We start from the raw sequence: 25,272 nt of genomic DNA, 5'->3' as shown, positions 1-25,272 counted from the left end.
GACCTAAAGTTTAAAATACCTTAGATAGTCTAATAGAAAAGCTGCCTCATGAATTCAAAAACTTTATTTTGGAATCCTTCAGCCCTCTTTTTCCTTCTTTACTCCAGACCCCTTAGCCAATCTCAAAAAAAGAAAGAAAATGGGTAACTGAAGAGAGGAAGGAGTGGCAGTAATAATCTGTGAGGCCTCTAATGTAAAGATTATTAAATCCAGTTGTTTGTATTTATAGTCAATCAAAATAATACAGTATATATCATCCAAAGGGACTCTTTAACTTATGTGACAAAAATAGGTACCATCTGAAAGAAAAAGTGTCTTGCCTTTTCAGCCCTGGCATCAAGCCCACACTGCTACACAACAGATGTTTCATCATCAAGCCCCTCTCAAATGAACCATCCTGGCCCAAAAACCACACCACCACTTATGAGGCTAGTTAGGTACATGTTTGAAAAAGATTGCATTTATTAATTTGAGTAAAGGCATTTAAATTGATGGTATAAGTATATATTCATTCATAAAATATTTAATTTTATAAATAGGATATTTTAATCCTGCACTTTCCTTCAAATCAATTATATTTTAGAATAAAAAAATTCCTACCCTTTGTTTGCTTTTTCTTCAGCATCTACCCAGCAGATATCCACGTATTCTCTCAGGTCTACTGCATCAACTTTCCCACAGGTAATTTTAAAGTCTTTCTGTTCTCGTAAAGCTAGCCGCAAGCCATTCATGGTCTCTGGAGTTATTTGTACCATTAAGCCATCTAGAAATGAGACTAAGTTTCACATTTCTTTTGCCAAATACCAATGTGTATATCTAAGCCATAAAATTTGCTATCAAAATATGTTCTGTGTAAGATACAAGTTTTAAATCATTTGCTAATCATCTTAATGGTTGTTTTCCACTAGGAAATAAGACAAGTATTTTGCAAAGTTAAGAATTTTTTTTTTTTAAGGTTAAAACAAAGATGAGAATTTCTGCTTCTGGCTATGATGAAATAACTGGTACCAGATAGCCCTGTCATTACAACCAACACTAAGACTAGACAAAATATATGAGATAACTGTTTTTAGGTTCTGGACAATAGGCAGTGCAATACTGAGATCCCTAGAGGGAAACTGAAGAGGTTAAGCCCATGGTTATCTCCAGGCAGAGAACTCAGGTAGGCTTAGTGGGTCACCATGAGGAAATTATTCCCAGGCAGAGAGCCCTTACTCCCTGCCCTGAGCTCTCTGCCTGGGGATAATTTCTTCAAGGTGACCCACTAAGTCTGCAATGGCCCTATTGGCTGAGAAGTCAGAGATAAAGAGTTTGGTGAAGCCTAGAATCTGCAGTCAGGACACTTAAGAGAGGGGCACTAGAAAACTGCATGGAAGACTTTGAAGTCTTTGGACTAGAACTGGGGACACAATAACAGAGTGAGACTAGATGAGGCTTAAACATAGCATAGTGTTACAGCATGGGGAAGAGAACAGAGGTAACAGAAGTCAAATAATGTTGGGGAATTTGGTCATGTGGACCAACCAAAGTGGAGACTTTATTAACACCTCATTAACAGGCATTGTAGAAAAGCCAAAATGAAGCCCTTACAAAATCTGTAGGCAAAATAGATTTGAAGACTGACTACTGTCAAATTAGTGTGGACCGGTAAACACCTTAGGATTTCTACAAATCCATCTTAAGAAAGTGAAAAATCAAGTCTATACAATGTCAAGGTGATCAACCATGAAACTGCCTACTAAAACATAAACAAACCTTCTTCAGCAAAATGTACTTAGAATCTAAAGTTTCTAAAGCATGTAATTATTGCAGGATCTGGCCAGCAGCCCACAAAGCAACGGGGCTCTCTCTTTATTCCCAGCCAGATCAGCAGGTTGAGAAATAATAGACACACAAAAGATAGTGAATGCTGGGTCCAGGGGGGTCACCGCCTTCTGGTCCCGTGGTGCCAACAATGCATTGGATATACCAGCATTTATTATTAAGTTTAGTGAGGGCAGGGGTAGCTTAGTGAGGGATTTAGGGTCATTTGATTATGAGGTTAGATGGTCACATGGGGATGAAGTAATTCTTTAACATAACATCTGTATGCAGAAGTACAGTATACAGAGATAAGAATTTACAATATAGTGTGTGCATCAGTAATTTCTAACAGAGCCTTAAAACAGAAACACAGTCTTTCCATAACCTATGATTAGCAAGATATTAATCAGCAGTAACAGTTGCAGCAAAAGCTGGTTACAAACAATCCATAGAAACAGGACATGAAGCTAGACAACCGGTTAGACCAGAAATTCTCAGAAAGGAGTACGCCTTAACCCTAAAGAGGCCTAGAAGAGCTGTGGCAAGATGAGGGCGTTTATAGCCCTAACTTATCCATATGGACAGGCACCCGCCCTCCATGCATCCGTTTATAGGCTCTCCACAAGGGTCACATTCCATTCCCAGAGCTATGAACATCTGCTTTTCTGGGATAGGAATCTTGGTGATGTGAAACCTCCCTGACTGCACATCCATTCATAGGCTCTCTGCAGGGGGAAACATATCACGTGCTGTTGGCTCATTCTGGCAGTCCAACCTGGCATTGTCTTTACACAATCCTGCATGCAATTTTGTATTTACAATAATCAGGAGCATTTCATCTTTTATTCTGTAGCAATAGTTTCAGGGGGTCTCCCTACATATAACAATGACAAATACATAACCAAAAATTACTAGACAGGCCAGGTGCGGTGGCTCACAACTGTAATCCCAGTGCTTAGGGAGGACAAGGAGGGAGGATGTCTTAAGGCCAGGAGTTCAAGACCAGCCTGGACAACACAGTGAAACCTCATCTCTACAAAAAGTTTAAAAATTAGCCAGGTGTGGTGGTGTGTACCTGCAGTCCCACCTACTCAGGAGGCTGATGCAGGAGGATCACTTAGCCCAGGAGTTCAAGGCTGCAGTGAGCTATGACTGTACCACTGCACTCAAGCCTGGGCAACAGAGCAAGATCCTGTCTCAAAAAAAATAATAGAAATTACTAGACAGAAATGAGAAAATGTGACCCCTTCAGCAACTGAAGCCAACTTCAAGATGGCCAATTAAGCATATAAAAATTTTAAAACAGCTATAATAAATATATTCAAAGAGGCTGGGCGTGGTGGCTCACACCTGTAATCCCAGCACTTTGGGAGGCCGAGGCGGGAGGATAATAAGGTCAGGAGATCGAGACCATCCTGGCTAACATGGTGAAACCCTGTCTCTACTAAAAATACGAAAAATTAGCTGGGTGTGGTGGTAGGTGCCTGTAGTCCCAGCTACTCGGGAGGCTGAGGCAGGAGAATGGCGTGAACCCAGGAGGTGGAGCTTCCAGTGAGCTGAGATCACGCCACTGCACTCCAACCTGAGTGAAAGAGTGAGACTCTGTCTCAAAAAAATATATATATATACACACACACACACATATGTGTATATATACACACACCTATATATATACACACATATATATGTATATATGTATGTATATTCAAAGACCTAAAGGAAACACATTCAAAGAATAAAAAGCAAATATGGGCTAAATAAACATATAATAAATCTTGAGAGAAATACAAACTGGAAAAAGAAACAAAAAGAAATTCTGGAACAGAAAAGTACAATCTAACTAAAACTGAAACCCCAAAGGAGAGACTTAATAGTAGACTAAAGATGGCAAAAAAAATAATTGGAGAACATAAAGAAAAATCAGTGAAAAGTATCCAATCTGAAGAACACAAAGAAAAAACATTGAAGAAAAAATGAGCAGAGCATCAAGAATCTATGGGGTGACACAAAACAATCTAACACACACACGCACATATATTTGTGTACACACACACACTCACACACACACAGTGACAGAGTCCTAGAAGAAGAGAGACTGGGATCTAGGCACACATAATTAAGCTGATAAAAACTGAAGATGAAAATGGTATCTCAAAAACAGACTGATGCCAGGAGCAGTGGCTCACACATGTAATCCCAGTACTTTGGGGAGGCTGAGGAGGGAGGATCACTTGAGTCCAGAAGATTGAGACCAGCCTGGGCAACATAGGAAGACGTCATCTTTACAAAAAAATTTTTTTTTTAATTAGCCAAGGTGGCATGTGCTTGTAGTCCCAACTACTCAGAGGCTGAGGAAGGAGGATCACTTGAGCCCAGAAGTTCAAGCCCCAGCCTGGGCAACATAGTGAGACCTTGTCTCTACAAAAAAACAACAACAAAAAAATAGCCAGGTGTGGTGGTGTGTGCCTGTAGTCCTAGCTACTCAGGAGGCTGAGATGGGAGGACTGCCTGAGCCTTGGAGGTTGAGGCTGCAGTGAGCTATGATCATGCCACTGCACTTCTGCCTGGGTGAGAATAAGACCCTGGGTGAGAATGAGTCTCAAAAAAAAAAAAAGAGAAAGAAAAGAAATAAGAAGGAAAATATTTGGATATCTCAAATCCCATTATCAGAATAACAGATATGGCACATAAAAATAAATCATAAAAGTTCACTTCTTAAAAGGTATTAATTGATAAACATGGATCCAGATGGGTGTGCTTATGATTATTGCTTCTATTATATTAGAAGTCCCAACCAGTAACCAAAATAAATAAATAAAAAGCGTAAGAATTGCAAAGAAAAAAGCAAAATTACACTATTTCAGCTACATAGAAAATTCTAAAAGAATCGACAGATAAATTATTATAAGTAAGAGTATATAATGTAGCTGGATGTAAGTTTTAAAATGCAGAGATAAATGTATTTCTATATACCAGAAACAGATTACAATTTTAATTTAATAAGATACCATTTACATCGGCAATAAAATTGATAAGGTAAAGGAATAAATCAAGAAAATATATACAAGGCCTAAACCAAAAATCATTAAGTCATGTACCACAAAACAACATTTCAGTCAATGAGGGATCACATATACAACAGTAGTCCCATAAGATTATAGTACAGTATTTTTTACGGTGCCTTTTCTGTGTTTAGATATACTTAGATACACAAATGCCATCAAATTATAACTGTCTACCATATTCAGAACAGTAACATGCTATACAGGTTTACAGACTAGGAGCAATTGGCTATACCATATAGCCTAGGTATGCACTAGGCTATACTATTTAGGTTTGTGTAAGTGCACTCTATGAAGTTTGCACAATGACAAGATTGCCTAATGAAACATTTCTCAGAATGTATCCCCATCACTAAGCAACACATAACTGTAGATTTAAAATAAGTGAGGGTCTACTATATGAATAGGAACACTGAAAATGGAAAATGTGCCAATTTTCTCAAAATTAAGCTAATGATTTAATGCAACCCCAGATAAAAATTCCCATGGACCTTTTATAAACCTGACAAGTTGATCCTAAAACTAATATGAAAAAATCAAAGGACTGACACTGGCCATGGCACTACTGAAAAGAAGAATAAAGCATATGGGTGCCATCAACCTCCTGAGTAGCCTGGGGTACAGGTGCATGCCACCATGAAGTTTTCATTTTAATTGTTGTAATTTTGAACTCCAGAATTTATATATTTTTTTTCTTATAATTTTATCATTTCTGTTGCTTCACTGATATTCTGTTTGGTTAGACATCATTCTCATGCTTTCCTTTGGTTCTTTAGACATAGTTTCCTTTAGTTCTCTGAACATATTTTAAATAATTGATTTATACCCTTTGTCTTATAAGTGTAATGTCTTTGTTTCCTTAGGGACAGTTCCTGTTACTTGCTTTTCCCTTCACGTATAGACCATATTTTCCTGTTTCTTTGCATGTCTGGCAATTTTATGTTGAAAATGAGACATTTTAAATAATTAATGAGGCACCTCTGGAAATCAGATTTTGTCTTCTCCACAGAGTTTGTTTTTGTTGCTGTTTGTTGTTATGTGGCTTTTTTGAACTAATTCTGTAAAATCTGCATTCTTTGTCATACATATGTAGTCACTAAAGTCTCTGCTGAGTTAGCTTATTAGCTGTCTAATTATTGAACTGAGATATCCTTAAATGCCTGAAACTAATAACTATCCTAGTCTTTGCTGGAAGGTTTATGTGCTTGTTAGGGCATGCCTTCAACATTCAAGTCAGGCAGTGGACACCTCTGTCTTGGCTATCACTTCCTGCTTGTGCAGAGGCTCAAGGTCAATCTGAGGTGGACACATAGGACCTTCCCAGGTCTTTCCTGGGCATTTGTACATCCTTGTATTTGCAACTTGCATGTGACCCCTTACCGACAAAGCATTCCCCAGCTTTTCCTTTTAACCTTTAGATTTGCCTGTTGTTTGCCTCAATTGTATTCCATAGCTAGAGGCTGGTTAAATACTTGCTGTATGCATAATCATTCCATTTTGACAAACACTCCCTGAGAAAAGATTTTTCCCACTGTGTAAGCTTAGAGTCAGGAAAAGTAAAACAGTCTTGTAAGTAGGGTCTTCCAGGGAACCACCTGAGAAGTCAAATAATGACAATTGTCTGATAGTAAGTTTTTGAAGGAGCTCCAACCCCTTACTGCCCCCACCATTGGCTATAAGCCTGCTGGTTTTCAAGGCTTCTGCTGTGCTGGAGATGAGAGGATAGGTATAGGGCAAGTTAAAATAACAGAAAGCTTGCTATTCTTATCAAGATTCAGTCATTTTTCTTTAATAAAACATCCCCAATTGCTATAAACTTTTGATTAATTTCCAGAGTTCTGAAACAGTTGCTTCTGATTCTTTGCCAGTTTCCTCATTCCTTAGATGGGGCAGAGTATTTTTTGAGGTTTTCAGTGTCGCAACTTTCACTAATGTCATCCTCCACAGTATCTCAGTTACATAGCTTTATAGGAAACCCTTTTATCCAAAGAAATAGGAAAATATGGCCTATATACGAAGGGAAAAGCAAGTAACAGGGACTGTCCCTAAGGAAACAAAGACATTACACTTACTAGACAAAGGGTATAAATCAATTATTTATATGTCACAGAACTAAAGGAAACTATGTCTAAAGAATCAAAGTATTAGAATGATGCCTAACCAAACAGAGAATATCAATGAAATGATAGAAATTACAAAATTGTAAGAAAAAAATACAAATTCTGGAGTTCAAAATTACAATTAAAATGAAAACTTCACTAGTGGAGCTCAACAACAGATTTGACTAGGCAGAAGAATTTGTGAATTTGAAAACAGACCAACTAAGACTACCCAATCTGATGAACAGAAAGAAAAAAGAAGAAAAACGAACAGACCCTCAGAGATGTGTGGGTATATCATCAAGAATACCAACATATGTGGCTGGGCAGAGTGGCTCATGCCTGTAACCCCAGCACTTTGGGAGGCTGAGGCAGGTGGATCCCATGAGTTCAGGAGTTCGAGACCAGCTTGGCCAACATGGTGAAACCCTGTCTCTACTAAAAGTACAAAAAATTAGCTGGGCGTGGTGGTGGGTGCCTGTAATTCCAGCTAACGGGAAGCTGAGGCAGGAGAATCGCTTGAACCTGGGAGGTGGAGGTTGCAGTAAGTCAGGATCACGCCATTGCACTCAAGCTTGGGCAATGACTGGGAAACTCCGTCTCAAAAAAAAAAAAAAAAACCAAATATGCATAATGAAAAACACTAATCTGAACATCTAAGAATCACAGAGAATTCCAAGTATACTATAAACTCAAAGGGATCCACCCCTAAACACCTCATAGTCAAACTGTGAATGACAAAGAGTGTCATGAAAGCAGTAATAAAGCAAATCATCACATACAAAGGATTTCAAATAAAATTAACTGCTGACTTCTTAATCAGAAAGTATGTAGAGGCCAGGCACAGTGGCTCATGCCTAGAATTCCAATGCTTTGGGAGGGTGAGGCAGGAGGAATGCTTGAGCCCAGGAGTTTCAGACCAGCCTGGGCAACACAGTGAGACCCTGTCTCTACAAAAAATAGAAAAAAAATTAGCCAGACCTGGTGGTACATGTCTGTAGTTCCAGCTACTCAGAAGGCTGAGATGGGAGGGTCGTTTGAACCCAAGAGTCAAGGCTGTAGTGAGCTGTGATTATGCCACCGCACTCCAGCCAGGGTGACCAAGCTAAATCCTGTCTCAAAAAAAAAAAAAAAAAGGGAAAAAAAAAGAAACCATGGAGGCCAGAAGACAGTGGAATGACATCTTCAAAATGCTAAATGAAAAATATTGTTAACCAGAAAGTCTATGTCCAGCAAAACTCTCCTTCAAAAATGAAGGAGAAATTAGCACATTCCCAGATAAACAAAAACAGAGAAAATGTGTTGCTGGCACACCTCAAGTACAAGAAATACTAAAGGGAGTCCCTCACACTTAAATAAAAGGATGCTAGACTGCAACTTGAATGCACATGAATAAGAGAATTGGTAAGGTAACTACATAGGTTAATATATAAGAACATAAATGTATTTTGGGTTGTAACTCTTTCCTCTTCTCATTTAAAAAACATCTGCATAAATCAATAATTATAAATCAGTGTTGATGGGCACATAATGTATAAACATGTAATTTGTATGCAATAATGACACAAAGGAGTAGAGAGGAAACGATAAACAGGAGTAAAGTTTTTATATACTATGGAAATTAGATTGGTATTTATCTGAATTATATTGTTAAACATTTTGGTATTAACTGTAATGTCTATGGCAACCACTAAGAAATTAAAAAAAATACACATTAAAAGAAGTGACAAGTGAATTAAAATGGTACACTAGAAAATATCTAACACAAAAAAACACTGTAGGGAAGGAACAGAGAAACAAAATATAATTGACAAACCTTTACTAGAATAACCAAGAAAAAAGAAGATTCAAATTACTAAAATCAGCAATTAATGAGGGGACATTACTACCAACCTCACAGAAATAAAGGATTATAAGGGAATACTATGAACAATGTTATGCCAACAAATTAGATAGCATAAATAAAATTGATAAATTCTTAGTGATATGGTTAGGCTTTGTGTCCCCACCCAAATCTCATCTTGAATTGTAATCCCCATAATCCCCATAATCCCCATAATCCCTGCATGTCAAGGGAGAGACCAGGTGGAGGTAAATGGATCATGGGGGCAGTTTCCCCCGTGCTGTTCTAATGATAGCAAGTGAGTTCTCACAAGATCTGATGGTTTTATAAGGGGCTCTTCCCCCTTAACTCAGCACTTCTCCTTCCTGCTGCCTTGTGAAGAAGGTACCTTGCTTCCCCTTCACCTTCCACCTTGACTGTATAAGTTTCCTGAAGCCTCCCCAGCCACGCTGAACTGTGAGTCAATTAAACCTCTGTCCTTTATAAATTACCCAGTCTCAGGCAGTTCTTTATAGCAGTGTGAAAACAGACTCATACACTTAGAAAGCCACATATTATCATAATTGATTTAAAAATAATTAGAAAATCCAAATGTATGGACAGAATTGTGTTTCCCCAGAATTCGTATGTTGAAGCCCTAACCCCGAAATGTAACTGTATTTGGAGTTGGGCCTTTAAGGAGTTAATTAAAGCTAAATGAAGTCATAAAGGTGAGGCCTTAATCTGAAAGGACTGGTGTTATTTATTTATTTATTTTTTTGAGACAGTCTCTCTCACCCAGGCTGGAGTGCAATGGCACGATCTTGGCTCACTGCAACCTCCACCTCCCGGGTTCACACCATTCTCTTGACTCAGCCTCCCAAGTACCTGGGACTACAGGTGCCCGCCACTACGCCTGACTAACTTTTTGTATTTTTAGTAGAGATGAGGTTTCACCATGTTGGCCAGACTCAAACTCCTGACCTCAAATGATCCACCTGCCTCAGCCTCCCTAAGTGCTGGGATTACAGGTGTGACCCACCACACCCAGCCTAGGACTGGTGTTCTTAGAAGAAGAAGAAGAGATACTGGAGCTCTCTCTGAGAGTGCACACAGAGAAAAGGCCATGTAAGGACACAGCCATGCACAAGCCAAGGAGACAAGCCTTACCAGAAACCAACCCTGTTGGCACCTTGATCTTGGATTTCTAGCCTCTAGAACTGTGAGAAAATAAATTTATGCTTTTTATGCTACTCAATCTGTTGTATTTTGTATGGCAGCCCAAACTGATTAAGATGAAGTAATCCCAAAAAGAACTGAAAATATTCATAATTAAAAGAGTAGACATAATTATTTGCAGTGACTGGATCTTATTTGGATACTGATTTAAACAAACATTCTAAGAAGTGAGAAAATGGGGGTAATGTGACTACTGATTGGATATACAGGAATTATTGATAAAATATTTATGTGTGATAATACAGGTGTCCCTTATCTGAAGCACATAGGGCCAGAAGTGTTTCAGATTTCAGATTTTTTTTGGATTTTGGAATATTTGCATTATATACTTAGCAGTTGAGCATCTAAAATTAAAAGGTGAAATCTGAAATGCTCTAATGAGCACTTCTATAGAGTGTCATGTCGGCGCTCAAACAGTTTAGGATTTTGAAGCATTTCAGATTTCAGATTTTTGGATTTGGAATGCCTAGTCTGTAGTTTTGTGGTTATGTTTCTAAAAAAATACTTTTTCTTTTAAAAATATAGTATTTGTAAATGAAATGATATAGTGAAAATAATACAATGAGAGGAGAGTAAAAGGAGTATGGATAAAGTAGGATTGGCTATAAATTGATAATTGTCAAAGGTGGGTGATGGTTCCATTAATGTTTATCATATTATCCTTTTTTGCTTTTATACAAGCTTGACTTTTTCACAGTAAAAGTGAAAATGTTTACAATAATAATAAAATAGTATGGAATCAGTACAGAGTTAAGCAAACTGACTAAAACAAAACAAAAGCTAAGAACATAGCCCAGAAATGGATTCTTGTGCAAATAAAACATGCTATGTGACAGAGATAGCATTAACAATTACCAGGGCAAAGGGAAAATTCAATATCTGATGCTGGATCACTCCTATTCAAATGACAAAAAAAGTCACTGGATTTCTCTACCTCACACAGCACATAAAATTAAATTCCAGATAAATTAGGGACTTAAGTGTGAAAGGCAAAAGTTTAAATCTCGAAGACAACATAGGAGAATATCTTTCAAAACCGTATGATAGATTTCTTAAATAAAAAACATTAGCCATAAGAGTCATAAATTATACTGTATTAATGAGAACTTCTATTTAAAAGACACTAAAAATGGGAGAGGAGGAATATAAAATTCATAAAATTATGTAACTACAAGTCAGTCAGAAAAAGATGCACAATCCAATAGAAAAAAGGGCAAAAGATAAGAGCAGACATTTCACAGAAGAAGCAACATGCATGTCCAATAAATATGTAATAGGATGCTCTGCTTATTAATTAGGGATATACTAATTATGACTATATTCAGAGATATCTACAGGATTGACACAAATTAAGCAGTCTGATAATATCATGTTTGGAGAAAATGTAGACCAATCATAAATTTTATATATTCTGATGGTAATGTAAATCGGTACAACCAATTTGGAAAGCAACTTAGCAATACTTTGTAAAGTGAACATTTACTAATCTATTAGCCCATAAATTCCACTCTTGCATATATATTTTACAGAAACTCTAGAATATATTCTTAGAATAGACACAACCCAGAAGTTCATGATCAGGAGATGAATACATTGTCATACATTCACAAAATATTTAATAGCGTTTAAAATGAATAAGCTATAGTTGTAAGAAACAACATGCATAAATTTTAGAAACTCATGTTGTATGAAAATAGGGAGTTCCATATAACTATGTGAAGAATGATTTCACTTTTATTTATCTCCTAAATAAGCATAAACAATATGTCGTTTAGGCAGACTTATATACAAAGTAAAAAACAATTAAGCAAGAGAATGATAAACACCATATTCAGTCTAGTCACTAATTCCTGGGGAGAGGCAGAAGAGAGAGATAAGTCTTCTACTTCTTGTGCTGCTTGATGATTTGATGTAAGTTTGTGGTACTGTGCTTTATAACTTACATATGTTCTTGTGTAAATATCAAATATATTTTTAAAAGGTTAGGAAAAATAACTCTACATTAAAACACCATTAACAATGAAATTCATACCTTCAACTATGCTGGACTTAGCAAGAAATCCTGAAGATGTTTTTAGAGCTCCATTGAATACCACAAAACTTGCACCTGTCACTGATCAACAAATACAACAATTATTTGTTTTAAACTACTCATTTTTATGTTACACATTTGTTAAATGCAGAATGTGGATATGCATATAAGTACTCAATAAATGTTATACCCACACAACTTAAACTAGAAAACTAATTTAAAAAAACAAAAAAAATGAGATAAAATATTACACTAAAATAATTTAATGCGGCTGGGCGCGGTGGCTCATGCCTGTAATCCCAGCACTTTGGGAGGCCGAAAAGGGCGGATCACCTGAGGTCAAGAGTTTGAGACTAGCCTGGCCAACATGGTGAAACCTCGTCTCTACTAAAAATACAAAAATTAGCCCGGTGTGGTGGCAGGCGTCTATAATCCTGGCCAGTCAGGAGGCTGAGGCAGAATTGCTAGAACTCAGGAGGTGGAGGTTCCAGTGAGCCAAGATCACGCCACTGCACTCCAGCCTAGGCGACAGAGCGAGACTGTCTCAAATAAATAAATAAATAATAAAATAATTTAATGTTTTTATTAATAATTGATGGAGTATTGTACTGTTTTAAATGTTTGTGCCTATATTAGTGAGGGTGTAGGAAATCAAACATTCACTACTGGTGACAGCACAAATCAGAACAGTCTTTATGGAGCCCTAACTTGGCATTTTTCTATTAAAATTACAAGTAGATGTATCCTTTGACACACCAATTCCACTTTTGGGAATTTATCTTACAGATAGGTTCAAATGTGTACAAAACGGCATGTATACGAAACTATTCACTGTAGCATTTTTATAAATAGCCTCTAAGGATTGGTAACAAATTATGCCCATCAATAAGGGACAGTTAAATGATGTACAATATATAAAATGTAAAGTTCTGTAGAATATAAAAGCTCTTTATATACAAACATAGAATAATCTCCAAAGTGTGTTAACAACAACAAAAAAAACAAGGTATAGAATGGAGCAAATATTATGACTTGTCTAAAAAAGTGGAAGAAAGAGGTAGATATGTGTGTGTGTTTCTTGAATATACATTAAAGCAAAAATGTCTCTGGAAGGATATATAAGAACTGATAACATTGGTTTGGTTGCCTGTAGGGAGAGTAAGAGGATGGCTGGGTGGTCAAGGGAGGAAAGGAGATTTTTCACTATAAATATTCATAAGTTTTTAATTTTACCACATAAAAATATACCTATTCAACAAATAAATATTAAAAAGTTGTTAAATTTTAGTGGCAAAAATGCCAATATCATGTTAAGTGATAAAGTATAATATAAAAGTATAAATATCCAGTATAAAATCATCTATTTAACATATACGTTAATATAAGAAGGAAATACAGTAAAATGTCAATAGTGACCATATCTTGGCACTTTTCCCTTTTACCACTTTTTTTTTTTTTAGACGTAGTCTGGCTCTGTCGCTCTGTCGCCCAGGCGGGAATGCAGTGGCACGATCTGGGCTCACTGCAAGCTCCGCCTCCCGGGTTCACGCCATTCTCCCACCTCAGCCTCCCGAGTAGCTGGGACTACAGGCGCCCGCCACCATGCCTGGCTAATTTTTTGTATTTTTAATAGAGACGGGGTTTCACCGTATTAGCCAGGATGGTCTCGATTCTTGACCTTGTGATCCGCCCGCCTCGGCCTCCCAAAGTTCTGGGATTACAGGCATAAGCCACCGCGCCCGGCCTCTTTTACTACTTTTCAAAATGTATTTTCCGAGCTTACTACAAATAAGTATATATTACTTTTATAAGCAGAGGAAAAAATTCTATTAGCAGCCAGAATGTCGGACTATTTTGAGTATGTTATCCTATAATAATGTATTAATTTTATGAAATGCTTCCATTTAACTTTCAATTTGTTAGGCCTTCTACTGCAAGGGTTTGGTAATCATAGCAATCACTGAAGCCATTCAGCCAGAGCTGACAGTAATGTCATTCATAGATGCTGCTTGTTATGTTTTATAAATCAATCTTATCCTTATCACCCTGTGCTCCCCCAACTAAGAGGAGTCGGAGCAGAGGGTGAACAAATGTGAAAAGAAATACCTTATTTCAGAAAGAAATTACTCAAAGGAAGACTCTCACCCTATGGGATATACTAAACCTAAAGATGTCAAAAGGAAAACAGTCTTCCAAGTCTGTAAGCCTAAAGTAGCCCGAGAAAAACAAAAATTAGAAGCAATTTTAAAATCTGTTGTGTAGCTGAAATTTCAAAACATACTGTTTTATCACCAACAATTCAGCAAATAAGTAAATATACATATATTTCCCCTTTGAAAGGAATTCTATTAATTGAGGTGGTTTTGTAAATTAGCACTAGGAACCATGATGCTCACCTTTTCTAGGATGGCCAGTGGCACTGTTGGCCTGTGTTTGATAAATTCCATCATTCTGTATACAGACTAGATGAGAATCTGCTTCTGTACTGAAACTTGCTCCAATGCTAATGACATGCTCATTAGAAGAATTTAGTACTTTCATTACCTGGAAAAAAACAAAAACAACAACACTTATTTAGAAACACTTTTAAGATTATATGCCTATTCTAAGAGCCACATTTCTGGCCAGCTTCATAATTATCAAGCTTCGGTCTGGACAACTCCCTGGGAATGTGATGGAAACAAATGTTTTAAAATAAAAGCACTTCAGGTGAACAGTAATCACCTCAATAAAACAGTACGGAAAAAAAAGAAATATGATCAAACAGATTATTTACAGTAAACAAATTCTATCATTTCAAAAACAATGTTTGTTGCCATAATACATTAGGTAGTCTAATTCAAAACAAAAAATTTAATGTGACACAATTCTAAGGAACTCTAATGTTCAATAATTGTCATTTGAATAAAACAATTATACTTACATCACTGTACTTTTTCCGTGGTATTTTTATGCAGCTTTTTCCCATTTCCATATGAATCAACAGTTGATCTATATTATGCAAGGTATACTGGTAATTTCGAAGGTCCTACATAGAATAATCACATTACCATAAACTACTAACCATGAGTATTTTTCCATCCATTAAATCCTTCTTTAAGAAATCCTTCTCCACAACAGTAATAAAGAATATCATTCTCAGGAAAAACTTTGTAGTATTTAGGGTATCTCCTCTTTCTAGTTACAAAACTTCCAAAATAGAAAAGGTCTTCAAACTAGGCATGGATAAATAAAAGTGAGTCCACTGAAACATTTTTCTATGGTAACAGGGAAACACAAAATTACAAAAAGTATAGGTGGAAGGGAACTTTAGATATCATCTAATCCAACACTTCCTATTATAAATGAGAAAACTAAGGCCATAATTTGCTCAAAATCACAAGACTGACTGACTTTACTAATACATTTACAAAAGTTTCAACAACTTTAAGAGGTCTGTATAGAGTTCTTACATTACCTACATATCCAAGAACTGCAGGAGAATGAATCAAAAGGCAATTAGAATCAGGTACACGTACATGAGGAGATAGTACGTTCTAAAAAGCAATTCATCAAAAACTGAGCACTAATGTTAAAATAATTAGGATTTATTGTAAATGAATGGTCATTATACCAAACATGGCAAATTAAAGTAGGAAAATATAAATGTATAAACTTTGCTAAATAAAGTTTTAAAGTAACAGTATAAAAACACCTAATAAAATAGTTCAATTACTCACAACAAGTAAGTTCATAATAGTGTGTCCTATTTCTCCAAAAAGAGGTTTTCGGCCTCTGATGCTTGTTAGAGGAGCAGGATATGCTATATATAAGAAAGGAAAACTGGTTACTATCAACAAAAAAAACCCCAAATTATTGAATTTATTACCTTCAACTCTCATTTTACAAACAAACATTATGTATAAATATCACTCAATCTGTTCTTAGGGGAAAGTGAGAGATAATTATTTTTTTTTTGAGACAAAGTCTCACTCTGTCGCCCAGGCTGGAGAGCAGCAGTGCAATCTCGACTCATTGCAACCTCCACTTGCTGGGTTCAAGTAATTCTCCTGCCTCAGCCTCCCAAGTAGCTGAGATTATAGGCATGTGCCACAATACCTGGCTAATTTTTGTATTTTTAGTAGAGACAGGGTTTCACCATGTTGACCAGGCTGATCTCAAACTTCTGACCTCAGGTGATCCACCCACCTCAGCCTCCCAAAGTGCTGGGATTACAGGCATGAGCCACCACACCCAGCCAAGAGACAATATTAACACTTACTGTGTATCTATGTATCTACTAGATGCTACATTGAACTGAGAACTATACATACATTATCTTATTTAAATTCAACAACCTAATGGAGTGTGTCTATACTATTTCATAAATGAGAAAGTTGAGACACAGAAATTAATCAACTTGCTCCTAGTGTCTAATAACTGGTGAAACAGATTTGAAACTAGGCTTGTCTGATTACAGAATATTTCATCTTTTCATTATACATCTTGTTTCCACAAAATTATAGGGGGTGGAAAATTATGATAATTGGTTAGAACTATATATGTTTCTGATCATTTAAAGAGAAATACAAAGAACTAAAGACCTTTAAGGCATTTATAGTTAATATTCAATTGTGCTAATTTATGAATGGTAGTAAATTTTTAAAGTTCTTGGTTCAGCATGGTAAAAGAAATATACTGGGGCTGGCCACGGTGGCTCACACCTGTCATCCCAGCGCTTTGGGAGGCCAAGGCGGGTGGATCACGAAGTCAGGAGATCGAGACCATCCTGGCTAACATGGTGAAACCCCATCTCTACTAAAAATACAAAAACAAAATTAGCCAGGTGTGGTGGCGGGCACCTGTAGTCCCACCTACTCGGGAGGCTGAGGCAGGAGAATGGAATGAACCTAGGAGGCGAAGCTTGCAGTGAGCCGAGATCACGCCACTGCACTCCAGCCTGGGCGACAGAGTGAGACTCCGTCTCAAAGAAAGAAAAAAAAAAAAAAGAAAGAAATATACAGACAGAGTCAGGGAAACCAATGCACAAAAAGGGAAGGGACATGAGGTCGGCCACCTAACTATGTTCTTTCTTTAGGGCACCATAAATTCTGGACACCAAAAAGGAAAAGAGACCTTACTGGTAACACAGCAGGCACTCTGAAGGAAAGGAAGGCAAGACTATTTCTATAGTGATAAGACACAGACACATTTGTAACCTTCAGTTCTCAAGTTAGGTCTTAAGCAAACTAATCTCTCTAATGCCTATTATACAAATAAACTTCCTTAAAATTCTAAAGAAACACCACATACCCAACATTAGCTGCTTTAAAGACTTGAGTCAAAGTAGTCATTTTCTTGCTAGTACAAACATATTTTGTAATTCTAAAAAGGCAACTAAGTTATTTGAAAGACAGCGGGTCTAGATTTGAAAAAAATACAAGATATTAGTGTGAAAAGACATAAAAATGATAAAGGAAATGATTAACTGCTAACTTTTTGCCTTATATGAATGAGGGGGCAACCTTTGCAATATGAAGAGGTAGTTTTGTTTAAAACACTATTCTCAACAGGTTATGGCTTAGAATGACATACTATCTGAGTTACAAAGTGACCTCATAAATCATCTATTTGAACCTTTAATGGTATTCAAAACCAGTGATCTCAAGATAAAACCACAGATATTTTCAAAAGCATTTAAAAATTACTAATTTGAGACAGTTACTTTCAGTCTTTATTCTTGGGACTTTAACTTTCACATTAGCTTTTTCAAATGTACATTACCTCTGTAACAAAATACACACACAGACACACACACAGTTCACATCTAAAAAGACATGGGCACCAACAATGTCAAAGTGCCAGTCTATGTAAAATCTAGCAGAACAGAAAGAATTCAGAAAACAGCTGAGGTGAATTAACTTCTATGTATAACTGACAATTTCCCCTCATTACCACTAAATAGCTTATCATAGCTTTGCAGTTCCAGTCCCTGTGATTTATGATAAGCCCTTCGTATTGCTCCATGATTCTCCAACCTTCAGTGTGAGAAAACTTACTATCTAGAAGTACTACTGGCCAAAATACTGGCCATACTTAGACATGTTCCATACTAATTTGATTAGCTAGTTTATTCCCCTAATCTTCTATTAAAAAAAGCATTCAAATATTAAATTAGAGGCAAAATACTGGGCTGCACTGATGAAACATTTGGCTTAAAGTGAAATTTCTTAAGCTCTTTGGTTCACACAGTACAAAACCTGAGATGCAAATTAAATTTTGTTACTTTTCCCACAAGTTAATAGCATCACACATGTAAATCCTAAACGGTAAAGAACCCCCATCCCCAAAATCACAGTTTAATAAAATTTCCAAATAGATTATCTCTTTCTCTCAATTTGTGTATTCTGAAATAGTAATCACCATTTTTATAGCTTCTCAACATTTAATTTTCCTCCAAGAAAATCCCTACCAAATTATATTAGAATCAAATGTCTAAAAAGTTCATTAGACGTGATATACTTCAAATGCAATAAATATATTTCTTGAAAAAAATCAGATAAAAGATATAGTGGGAATTCAAAAAAGTTTAACACTAGAAATGACTCTAACTCAGAAATGAGCATATATATAAACATCACAGCAGCTTTAGAATCACCAGTTGTGTCAAGGGTAGATAAGTAAATACACACACATGCACATACACATGAATGATACAGGCTCTATCACCGTTGAGAGATAAACATCAGAATATAAAAATAAGAATCATCAAGCTTAGAAAAATAACCACAATTTTTAAGTACTTCCTTCCCTAAAAATAGTTAGCTTTTAATTATAGTGAGTAACTGAAAACAATAGCACTGCTAACCCAAAAATCCTTTATGTCTGGCTTTATGATGTAGAAAAATTGAGACGCAACGATTTACCTTCTTAATATGCAGGCAACATAACAAACTCCCAATAGTAAATGCTTTTAAGAAAATTTTAGCAAAAGTAATTAACACATATTGAACATCCCAAATCTAAAAACCTAAAATCCAAAATGCTCTAAAATCTGTAATTTTTTTTTTTTTTTTTTTTTGAGACATAGTCTTGCTCTGTCACCCTGGCTGGAATGCAGAGGCACGATCTTAGCTCACTGCAAATCTGCCTCCTGGGTTCAGGTGATTCTCCTGCCTCAGCCTCCTGAGTAGCTGGGATTACAAGCGCCTGCCACCTCACCCAGCTAATTTTTGTATTTTCAGTAGAGACAGGGTTTCACCATGTTGGCCAGGCTGGTCTCAAACTCCTGACCTCATGTGATCTGCCCGCCTTGGCCTTCCAAAGTATTGGGATTACAAGCGTGAGCCACCATGTCCGGTCTATACCTTTTTCAAATGCCAACGTGATGCTCAAAAGAAATGCTCACTGGAGCATTTCAGATTTTGAATTTGGGATGCTCAACTGGTATGTACTCTGTGAATATTCCAAAATCTGAAAAAGTCCAAAATCCAAAAAACTGATCCAATACATTTCAGATATGGCATACTCAACCTGCACTGTGAAAGTTTTCTGTTTTGTTCTGAAATTTAAGAAGAAAAGTTTTAGGTAATAAAAGAACTTATGAACATCTAGAAACTTGAAGACATACCACAGTTATCTAGACCAACCTGGTAGTAGAAGAGGGTTGTCTTAGAACTTTAAAAGCATAACAAAACAAAAGTAGTTCCATTAATCCATTAAAATTGATTTTAATGATTCCATGAAAGTCTTTACATTCAGTATATTTGAAAATATGCAAATTAACTTATTACTCTAAAACTTACCTTTATATTCTGCACCCAATCTCAACATTAAACGCATAGGAAAAACCTTTGCCCAGGGAATCTCAAGCTTCTGGATAAGAATTCCACAAAGAAAAGGATTACTTGGTAATGACAGATCATCAAGTTTCTGAAAAGTAGGTGTAATAAACAGGAATCCTCCGTGATCCTTGCTACTGAGAAAACTCTCAGTAAAGGTAATATTGTCCAAGTTTTCTATGTATTTTCCTGCAAATAAAATCATTAGTAAAAAGATTTTAAGTTGTTTTGTTATTGTTTTGAAGAAATGTTCTGAGTTTGTCCAAAATCCAAAAAACTGATTGAATACATATAGACTGTCCCAATATAAACTGTCTGAAGTTAAGACACTATAGATTTTTTTTCTTATTTCTGTTCTTGCAAAAGCATCTATTGAATACCTTCTGTACACAAAGCTCCCAGTTATTCCTAGATATTGGAGATTATGAACAAAAATTTGAAAATGTTTCCAACCTTCCAATTTTCCTCCTTATGGCATGGTCAAGTGAAAAATTATCAAATCTCCTAGTCTTGTACAGACAGTAAGGAAATTACATAGATACACTGAAAAATCAAGGAGGCAGGCCAGGCACAGTGGCTCACACCTGTAATCCCAGCTCTTTGGGAGACTGAGGCGGGCGGATCACTTGAGGTCAGAAGTTCTAGACCAGCCTGGCCAGCATGGTGAAACCCTGCCTCTACTAAAAATACAAAAATTAGCTGGGCATGATGGCATGTGCCTGTAATCCCAACTACCTGAGAGACAGAGGCAGAAGAATTGCTTGAACCCGGAAGCAGAGGTTGCAGTGAACCAAGATTGTGCCACTGCACTCCAGCCTGGTGGAGACACTGTCTCAAAAAAAAAAAAAAAAAGGATATATTTCCATTTTTAAAATACAAAAATCTGCATATAGACACTAATCACATAAAATGCTAGTTTTAAGGAGACAAAATAATTATTAAGCTATTTTCAGAAATCAGCAATCTCTTCACAGAAATAAATCTTTAGTATAGCTAGCATAGCCAAAACCATAAATGCCTTTAACTAATTTATCCATTCCCCAGTCTGAACAGTTCAAAATAAAATGCTATACCTTTTAGAGCATCCTTATATATGGTGATAAATAGTCTGAAGATGTCCTTAGGAATAGTATCTTCATTTGGCAAACATAACAATAGAATAATAATTTCTGCCTGTCCCAAGCCATGCAATCCATTGGTTGAAAAGTACCAATATTTGTCCGAGGAATCTTAGATGATAAAAGAATATAACTATTAATGTCAACTTCTATTAATCAAAAAACTAAGAACAATTGTTTTTGCATTTAACATAACTTTTCAAATTCCTTGTGTTCCCAAAGTTCTCCTTATGAAAACCTTAAATTGAATTGTATAAGATTCATATAAAGTAAGAAAAAGGATTATCATAGGGAGCCAATTAATAAATAACACTAAAATAAAAGATGCACTAAATGCTGAAATGTAATGGATAAGAATTTAGTTTCAAACAGAATGAAAAGCTGACAGATACATTATGGAGTAGTGAGGATTATTAATTATTAAGGATTACTTCCTTACTTTTTAATTAGGTCACATGTCACTTACTTTAAAACTGTCTTTATTGCTACTAAATCAGGGTTCCTGCTTATTTCAGTTACCAAATTTCAATTTATCTAAAAGCCACAGGAGATATAGTCAATTGTATCATGAGTATCAAAATATAGCTCAGCTATATAAGCCCATGACCTTAACCTAAGATTGACAGGGATGCTAATAAAAATCTGTAAGCTCATGTTTCAAGTCCTACTGAACATAAATTTGCAAAATTTATTTACAGTCATATCTGGCTGAAAAACCAATATCCAATCCTGCTTATTTTTCACCATGGCCAGTCAAAATCTAACCTGAAGATGTAATTAATTCAGAAATCCTGCTTACCAATTAAGCAAATAAGGATAAATTATTACTTACAAAATATGAATTTGACATTCACGAGTAGATTAGCATTTAGGACAAATGTAACAGGATGAAAGCCTTCATCTTCAAGAAGCAAAATGATCTGCTCATGAGATGGATGTTCTTCTACTACAGGCACTAAATGATGAAAGTAATATATTAATCAGGATAAATATCCTGTTAAATATGCTTACAAATGAAAAAAAAAAATGTATAAATCCACCAGTGGCCTGATCAAATTTAAAAATAGGAGCAAACATGTTTCATAAAATCAACACCCCAGACAACTGTTATATACTAATTTTTACCTCTTTCCATGTAAAGTTACTAATACTGTAATGCATATATTACATATAATATATTTATACTGTTGATTAAACAGCAAATGTATATAATTTTAGCACCTTCAAAGTTTGAAGACAAACGTTTTTATAAAGTAGATTCCAGTTTGGTAAGCACTCCATTTATAATTTTTGATATTTACAAGTCTGTGAAAGTAGTCTAGAGCCATGTTATATATGCTGCTTGTTACCACATGCCTATATCAGCTACTTGCTACCATATGCCTATATCAGTGACCAGGCAGCAAAAAAAAAAGATCTTGACAATCAATAGAAAGATATGCATGGCATACAAAGAACAGGGCTTACTATATTTTCGCCACTACAGCTAGGTTCATGTAATGGCTCCCACTGACAGAACAGAGATCCAAAGCTTCATTCCCCTACATTATCACACAAAGAACGGCCATCTCATATTGCAGAATGTGACATAATGCCTGGAGTGACAAGTGTCTATCCTAGAAACCACTCTGGGGTGGGGGTTAGCCATAGAATCTCCTGCTTGAAAAGGACCTTAGAAATCATCTAAGTTCTCTCTATTTACAAAGGAAACTGGGGCCCAAGGAGATTAAGCAACACACTACAAGTCATAGATGTAACAAGCAGCAGACAAGGAACTAAAATTCCTAGCTTTGCCATCCAATCTAATGCTCTTTTCTTTAGGTATCATGCTCCTAAAAAAAATAGTAATAATACAGTGTCAAAATTCTAATACAATGGAAACATTTCTTCGGGCTAAAAGTCTATGAGCTTCCCTCATAGACTTAATCATTCGAAATTAGTGGGCCAGATGTGATAAATGGATCATAAAAGTTCAAATATTTTTAGAATTTGTTTTTATATAATAAGACTTTCTGTAAACAAAAGTTACCAGCCTTAGTACATATTGCAACCAAACTAAGTTAAAAAAAATACATTTCATATGTCACAGATAAAATTCATCAGTATATTTTTTTAAATCTTTTTAAATTTAAATAACTGCTTCCCTACCTGATCCCTTTTCTCCAGATGCAACCAGAAGTGGGGGCAAACTGTCCTCATCATTGGGTAGAAGACTAATCTTATTGCAGACATACTTGTTAATATCACACAGTAACCTATAATCTGAAATACTAGCAATAGGTAAATTGCTGTTAACTAAGACACCAGTAGGACTAGATGGTTCTTCAATTTCTGCAAAAACATCATCATCTAGTGTAAATGAACCAGAAGTAGGTAACCCCTCATTTCCTGTGTTCATAGACAATTTTTCCACTGATGGAACCAGAGAAACAGGACTCTGAATTATCTCATTTCTTGTAATATCTCCTGTCTCATTGTTTGGCTTTTCCACTGTAGTAGAATGGGAATGATCCACTGTGTTTACTGTCTGTAAAACATGTAATAAAAAAATTAACAAATCAGTTCATATTCTCTGTTCAACTACGAAATGAGATCACTATAGCCAAACATATCTTTTTAATAAGAATAAATAAAAATCAAAATGGGTTCAGAAATTCTCTTAAAGTCAAATTTCCCAAGAAACAGTACCATTTTGATTCTTCAAATTCAGGAGCATAAGGAATTAAGAAGCATAAGGTTTTAGTTTTACTGCATGCTCAGGTAGGTATTAATGACTTAATATTAAGATTGGAAAAAATGAGGCAAGAAGAACTTCAAGATCCCATACCATATCACACAGTGAGCAAGCTTAGTTCAACCCAAGTCTCTCCCCTTCTTATGATATCCGAAAACCCTTGGGTGGGCAGAGAGGAGGGACAAGGCAGGAAGAAGGGGAAGGGGAGTGGTTAGGAAGCAGTGCGTTAGCTATATTCCACAAGAGTAACCACCTGGAAAAAACTACCCATAAAGACTATTTCAATAAAGCCTTTTTCTTTTTAGACTGTACAAAGTCAGTATTAAATAAGAACCATTTATGAACTCAATATTTATTTACTAGCCTGTCCAGAGTTTTCATTAATATAGATTGACAGTGGGTGCTAGCTAGGAAACATACCCATGGTAATTACGGCTATTTGTAAAGTCTAGCTCATGAACTCTTGACAAACAGCATATGTTTCTACCAAATGTAAACTTCAACAGAGCTGATAAGTATCCATCTTTTCTCTTTTTTTTTTTTTTTTTTTTTTTTGAGATGGGGTCTCACCCTGTTGTCCAGGCTGCAGTATAGTGGCGCAATCTTGGCTCACTGCAACCTCTGCCTCCTGGGTTCAAGTGATTTTCTCCTGCCTCAGTCTCCCCTAGTGGCTGAGACTACAGGTGTGTGCCACAACTGGCTAATTTTTGTGGTTTTTTTTAGTAGAGACGGGGTTTTGCCATGTTGGTCACGCGGTCTTGAACTCCTGACCTCAGATGATCCGCCCACCTCGGCCTCCCAAAGTGCTGGGATTACAGGCATGAGCCACCACGCCAGGCCTAGTATCCATCTTTTCTAATATGTGTACCCAGAATCAACCAGGTGACTGGCACAGAGTGAGGCTCAATAAATCTATTTCATGCATAAAACATTACTAATTCATACATTAATAGTTGCTTCTATGAGTATGTGCCACTTTACAATGAGAATTCTTAGTGATCTGGATTCTATATTATATATCTTCTGTTTAACATCTAGCACATTTGTGTAAATGTAGGCATAAATATCACCATCACATACTTTCTTGAATGTTTGAAAATAACTAAATAGATATTAGTATAAATTAAATTACTATCCCTCTCCCTCTCCCTCTCCCCTTTCTTCGGTCTCCCTCTCCTTCTTTTTTCCTCTCCCCTTTCTTCGGTTTCCCTCTCCTTTTTTCGGTCTCCCTCTGTTGCTGAAGCTGGACTGTACTGTCATGATCTTGGCTCGCTGCAACCTCCCTGCCTCGGCCTGCCGAGTGCCTGGGATTGCAGGCGCGCGCCGCCACGCCTGACTGGTTTTTGTATTTTTGGTGGAGATGGGGTTTCGCTGTGTTGACCGGGCTGGTCTCCAGCTCCTGGCCTCGAGTGATCTGCCCACCTCGGCCTCCCGAGGTGCTGGGATTGCAGATGGAGTCTCGCTCACTCAGTGCTCAATGTTGCTCAGGCTGGAGTGCAGTGGCGTGATCTCTGATGGCTACAACCTCCACCTCCCAGCCGCC

At 36.5% G+C, this 25,272-nt stretch overlaps 1 protein-coding gene across 4 annotated transcripts in view; it reads right to left on the bottom strand.

Annotated features, from left to right (window-relative positions):
* ZFYVE16 (zinc finger FYVE-type containing 16) overlaps positions 1-25,272 on the bottom strand; it is a 71,193-nt gene that overhangs the window by 5,608 nt on the left and 40,313 nt on the right. For 3 of the 4 annotated variants that reach the window (XM_009240858.4, XM_002815701.5, XM_024246882.3), the window contains 9 exons: positions 23,144-23,522; positions 21,828-21,950; positions 20,951-21,106; positions 19,842-20,066; positions 15,777-15,859; positions 14,981-15,085; positions 14,454-14,601; positions 12,058-12,138; positions 601-763 (listed from right to left, as the gene is read on the bottom strand). In XM_009240858.4, the coding sequence (XP_009239133.4) occupies positions 601-763; positions 12,058-12,138; positions 14,454-14,601; positions 14,981-15,085; positions 15,777-15,859; positions 19,842-20,066; positions 20,951-21,106; positions 21,828-21,950; positions 23,144-23,522 (1,463 nt within the window). The remainder of the gene's footprint in view (positions 1-600; positions 764-12,057; positions 12,139-14,453; positions 14,602-14,980; positions 15,086-15,776; positions 15,860-19,841; positions 20,067-20,950; positions 21,107-21,827; positions 21,951-23,143; positions 23,523-25,272) is intronic. The other variant, XM_054555676.2, reaches the window with a different exon arrangement.

The sequence above is a fragment of the Pongo abelii genome, chromosome 4 (genome assembly GCF_028885655.2).
Source record: "Pongo abelii isolate AG06213 chromosome 4, NHGRI_mPonAbe1-v2.0_pri, whole genome shotgun sequence".
NCBI lineage: Eukaryota > Metazoa > Chordata > Mammalia > Primates > Hominidae > Pongo > Pongo abelii.
Note: the sequence above shows the minus strand (reverse complement) of the source record. Positions and strands in the feature narration are given on the sequence as shown.